Here is a 5046-nt window from a genome sequence, read left to right as displayed (position 1 = left end):
AGCATTTGGTAGTGGTCAGCGAGTGGAGGAGAAGGGGGAGGGGTGGCAGCAGGATTAGGGCTCTGCCTGAGCCGCATGGGAGGCGACATGGGGATGAGATGTTTGTTCACTGTGAGAGTAGTTGTAGGGCTACTAAGTTTGCCTCGGGGTGCTACCACATTACCAATGCACCATAGAGCTACCAATAAATAGTAAAAAAAGAAACTTTTTTGTATAGTTAGATTGTAATATAATCTAGCATACCACAAATATTAGATCAAAACACAACGCATCAAACTAACAAAAAACAACAAAGGACAAATTTTGCAACCACTAATATATAATGGGATACGAATAATCACACATCACATATGGATGTATTTTTCCATTAATAATCAGGACTATCTCATACGGGGCATACAGAAAATCCATTTGCAACAGGCTTAGGGTGAAAACCCATTTGTTGTGTGTAGCTACTGTCGATGGGTGAAATGAAGCGCATATGTGATGACACATTGCGAACGGGATAGAAATGACCAGCGTGAGATAGTAGAAAGTAATGCATAAAATTTGATGAGTTCTTGCCTGCATTTGATAAGTCGTCGGCATAAATCATTACAGATGAATGTAGAGCTTGCCCATCTGCAATAGCCCTTCCACCACTATAAAACATGACCTTAATGTATGTCTTGCACTTTTGAGTCCCATGACATTTTCCACGCACATACCTTCATCATTTTTATCTTATCCACAATACTATATCAAATTTCCTTTTTGTTTTCTTGTAGCCAAACATGAGTGGTGACTTCATTCTTAAAATTACATGGCATTTCACTTGGCAGTATGTGAGTGTCTACATGCGGTTGTGGTATATGTGTGTGTTATATTCCACTTGTTGTTTTCCTAAAAATGGCATATATAGAGCCAAAAAAAGTATGCCTTTTAACTCATGGCTGACATGCCTTATGCGGACATGCAGTACTAGCACAATATAGTGTATCATCAATCTGATTGATAGACCGCCAACCATATCGGTTGAACATATGCACTTGGAGATGGTAGCTTTGATATGTTGATATGTTTAGCCGATATGGTTGGCAGTCTAGCAATAGGATTTGGGATACATTTGTTGTAACATGTAATCTTTTGTGGGGTTGTTTTGGCCATTTGATGTTTACTTTTTTTACTTGTAGCAAGAATTACATGCTTTGTGCTCCATATGTAGAAATATAAGAGCATTTAGAGGGAGTAGTAAATAAGGATGTGTGCAATTCTCAATGCATAGGTTGATGAAAAAAGGACTTGCGGGTGAGATATTTCTTGGTTATGTTATTCAATTGTATTAATCATATGCATGACTATGCATTTATTTGTATTTTTGTTTGACATATGCATGTGAACACTATGCTTTGTTCTATTAAGTCTCTGCATCAAATTGTTGATGACATGTCAGTTGTGGCGTAGGCGGGGACTGACGGGATCCATGGTCGCCCATGATCCCATGTTTGTGCATATATGTGTTGTTTTATGCACTTAATCTCTAGGGTTTTAGGAAATGAAACATGTATTAGTACAATTATTTCGCCCCTTTGTTATCCAAAGTTTAACTCATTTGGCCTACGAGATCTTTGATTCCTGGCTCCTCCACTACATGTCAGTTGGGTGATCTTTAATATTCACTTGGAGAGGAGATTCGGTTTGGATTGTGGAGAGAAAGTCACCATTCTCTTTGATTTTTGAATGTGCTTGTTGATTTGTTTAGTTAACATTGTTGGAATTTCACACATTTGGCTATTTGCTTGGTGATTACACTGATTATATGTGTGTAATTAGATGGCGAGTACAAAATTCAATGATCTTTGTGTTGAACCATGTGAGAATGGTGCCATCTTAAAGCATTGGGGGAAGGCTTAAAAATGTGGAAATTTAGAATTAACTTGTTCACTTGTAGTATTGATTGATATGATGCAATGAATCAAATGAAAGCCTCCATTTTAAATAGCTTACAAGATTGGACTGACATGGGTGCAAAGAATTGATTAAAATTTTACATGTCTAAGAAAATCTTGCAGTTGGTCCTTGGTGTTTATCTAGTTATAATCTAAATTACTATTTAAATCTGAGCTTTACAACATATAACCGCTAGTTCGGCTTTCATGCACTAGAACTTTTGCTCATAAACATAAAAGATGGTATGAACTATTATGCAACTATTGAGTTCGGTATTTTTAGGAGAGAAAAATTGTATGAAAGAAGAGCAACTTTTTTCTTTGATCACCAAAGCAAACCCTCTTTTTTTCCTTTATGTGGATCACGCACTCAATGTCGTCATCCTACCTCATTATGAATATTCGACTTTCAAGTTAAGTGGTGTGCAAATTTTAGGTGAATGAAATTTACCAAAAATTCAGCATCCAAGAATTAGCTAAATTGTGTTTATTACATGCAACACACGAGTCACTCTCGTCTCGTTGCATCGATCGTGCCCGCCATGTGATTTCCTATATGGGTAGTGTCATATCTGTGATTATGTATGCACTTAAATGCAAAAGTTGTGGTTAACAAACTCATACTTCTCTCGTATTGAATGCCTCCGTTTCATAATTTTTTTCGTGGCGGTACGTACTTAATTACTAGTAGATGATTTGGATGGGAGGACGTGATTGCACGTTTTGAGTGGAGGAGCGTGGGAATACAAAGTGAACCAAGCAGTACCTGGATAAAATTGGATCTTCCCCTTTGAAAACGTCACTCGTGCATAATTATAAGCAAACCCTTACTAGTTCCAAACACAATGAACCCAGTAATGACAAGTTCCCTAAGACTAGGCAACAGCAGTCGGTCGGCCTGCTGATGACACAACGGCAAACAAGTCTGCAGAGAACTCATATTCTGTTGACACCTTTCACAATCACCATCATAACAACAACAAAAGTAGTAGTAGTAATACTAACAAACCGCAGTTATATCGTGTGTTTAATCCCCTTTGATGGCTCCGCCGCACCTTACACGCCGAGACCGATCTACGCCTAGTCGCAGTCGCGGTTCCGGTTGCCCGTGCCGCCGCGAAACGGCAGCATCCAGCACGGGCTCGGCTGACGCGCCCCGGAGCACACCACGGCGCCGCTCTTCGCCGCGGGAGCCTGATCGTCGTGGCGCCCGTGCTGGTCGGGCGGCTTCTCCGACGCCACGAGCCACCGGCTGGACGACGACACCTGGGCCGGCGACGGCCCCGGCCGCGACCAGCACGCCTTGCCGACGGCGAGCCTGCGGAACATGTCGGCGATGAAGCCGACCTTGATCGTCCGCTTGAGCCTGTACCGCTTCTTCCTGCCCGTGGCCGTGACGCGACGGGACACGTCGACGCCGCCGCCGTGGTGGCGGAGCAGGTAGGACGGGGGCGGGGTGATGGCCGGGAGCGCGCCGCCGACCATCCGCGAGGCATCCCTGGGCGTCCCGGGCTCCGACTCCCAGACGAACGGCACGGAGCCCGGCTCCGACCCGTAGTACCGGAACGACGGGTTGGCCCCCGAGCTCTCCTTGGTGAGCAGCCGCTCGTAGAACTTGCCGCCCTGCTTGATCCGGAGCGGGCTCTGCGGCATCATGGCGCGGAGTGGGCTCTGCGGCCGCGCCACCTCGCCGGCGCTCGGAGGCATCGCTCTCTCTGTGTGTGACTGGCTCGTCTCTCCGGAGTAGCCCGAGACCGACCCGGCTGGAGGCCGGTCGACCGTAGTGCACCGGTGCAGTGGCTCTGTAGCTTGGACTGGAGGATGGTACACATGTAGCCGGAAGCGACGCGGCGTGTTATATAAACGGATCTCGCTTGGTGGTTCGGTTGCCGGTCAGTCTCGTAATTACGCACGTACGCTTGCTATTTAAATCCAGCGCCACTTGTCCACAGAACCGCACGGTGGACCAACCGTACTTGCTCCATGGACTCCGGCCGGTTCGCTAACAGTTAGTACCATGCATCTCCTTCGTCTGTGGCGTGTGGCAAAATCACACTTCGTCTTACTTATGTATACCATACCATGCCGTCAAAAATTACTATTTTTCGAAAAAAAAAATACTTTAGACTCTGCATCAATCGATGCACACACCATCTTTATCTATTATTCAAGAGAGTCTAACAACATGAATACATAGTTTAACATGAAAGCCCCCTATCTAGCAAACAAAGTCGCAACACCTACACTTTTGATATTTGTGCCCAAATCGCATGAACGTGCACTATCTAATCAGGCGGCCTCACGCAGTGCCCCGCATCGGGCCGATAGCACCACCCGGCCTGGCCGACCCGCAGCGCGCACCCATGTGCATGCTCTGGATCTGCCACCGCCCCATCTTCAGGAGGGATCAACACATTCACCTTGCCAGGTTGTACTGCCATCGAAGCCGCCATGACGCCAGACAGCGCCATCTCCATGCGTGTGTCCATCATCATGCATCTGTCGCCGAGACCCGCCGTCGTTGATGCGGTAAATGCCACATTGCTCCACCTTGTGACCTCTCGAGCGCCTACTCGAAGACGATGCCCCTAGGAGGAAAAACGATGTTGCGCACCGCCATCCTCCGAACCAGAAAATCCAGATCTTGGGCTCCCTTGAAGTAGCCCGAGCGAGGAGGTGAGAACTGCAAGACGATGCCTTACCAGGGTAGCGACGCAAAAATGCCGCCATCGTCCGCCATGACCGAGATCCACCATGCCGTCAAAAGTCTTGCTCTTGAACATATGATTTTGGAAATTTTATCAAGCTAAACTGAGCTGGCATTGGAGATATCATGTGGCTTTCATATGAGTAGACTTTGCTTGTTCTATCTATGTTCGTGTATCTTCGGTTAGGATCTTTCCAATCTATGCTACTTTTCAACGACGACGGTTGATGTTCTGATGCGCTGGTCCTATTGAGTCTTAGCACGGCGACTTCCCAACTATCTACTACCACAACAAGTTTTGGCCGGCTCCGGCGAGAGAGGGGTGATGACGGTGGCGCGTCTTCGGCTCGCTTCAGTGCTTGTAGTTGTCGCTAGGTGATCATAAGATCTGGATGTGTTTTTTATTATTTA

The 5046-nt window shown here is 46.0% G+C and overlaps 1 protein-coding gene across 1 annotated transcript; it reads right to left on the bottom strand.

Moving 5' to 3' along the window:
* Nucleotides 1-2738: 2738 nt before the first annotated feature.
* On the bottom strand, nucleotides 2739-3809 carry LOC109781991 (uncharacterized). The gene has a single exon (XM_020340582.2). The coding sequence runs from the start codon at nucleotides 3633-3635 to the stop codon at nucleotides 3009-3011; it is 627 nt and encodes a 208-aa protein (XP_020196171.1). The 5' UTR covers nucleotides 3636-3809; the 3' UTR covers nucleotides 2739-3008.
* Nucleotides 3810-5046: the final 1237 nt, after the last annotated feature.

The sequence above is a fragment of the Aegilops tauschii genome, chromosome 3 (genome assembly GCF_002575655.3).
Source record: "Aegilops tauschii subsp. strangulata cultivar AL8/78 chromosome 3, Aet v6.0, whole genome shotgun sequence".
In the NCBI taxonomy this organism is placed as follows: domain Eukaryota; kingdom Viridiplantae; phylum Streptophyta; class Magnoliopsida; order Poales; family Poaceae; genus Aegilops; species Aegilops tauschii.
The sequence above is the reverse complement of the archived record's forward strand: the minus strand, read 5'-3'. Positions and strand labels throughout refer to the sequence as shown.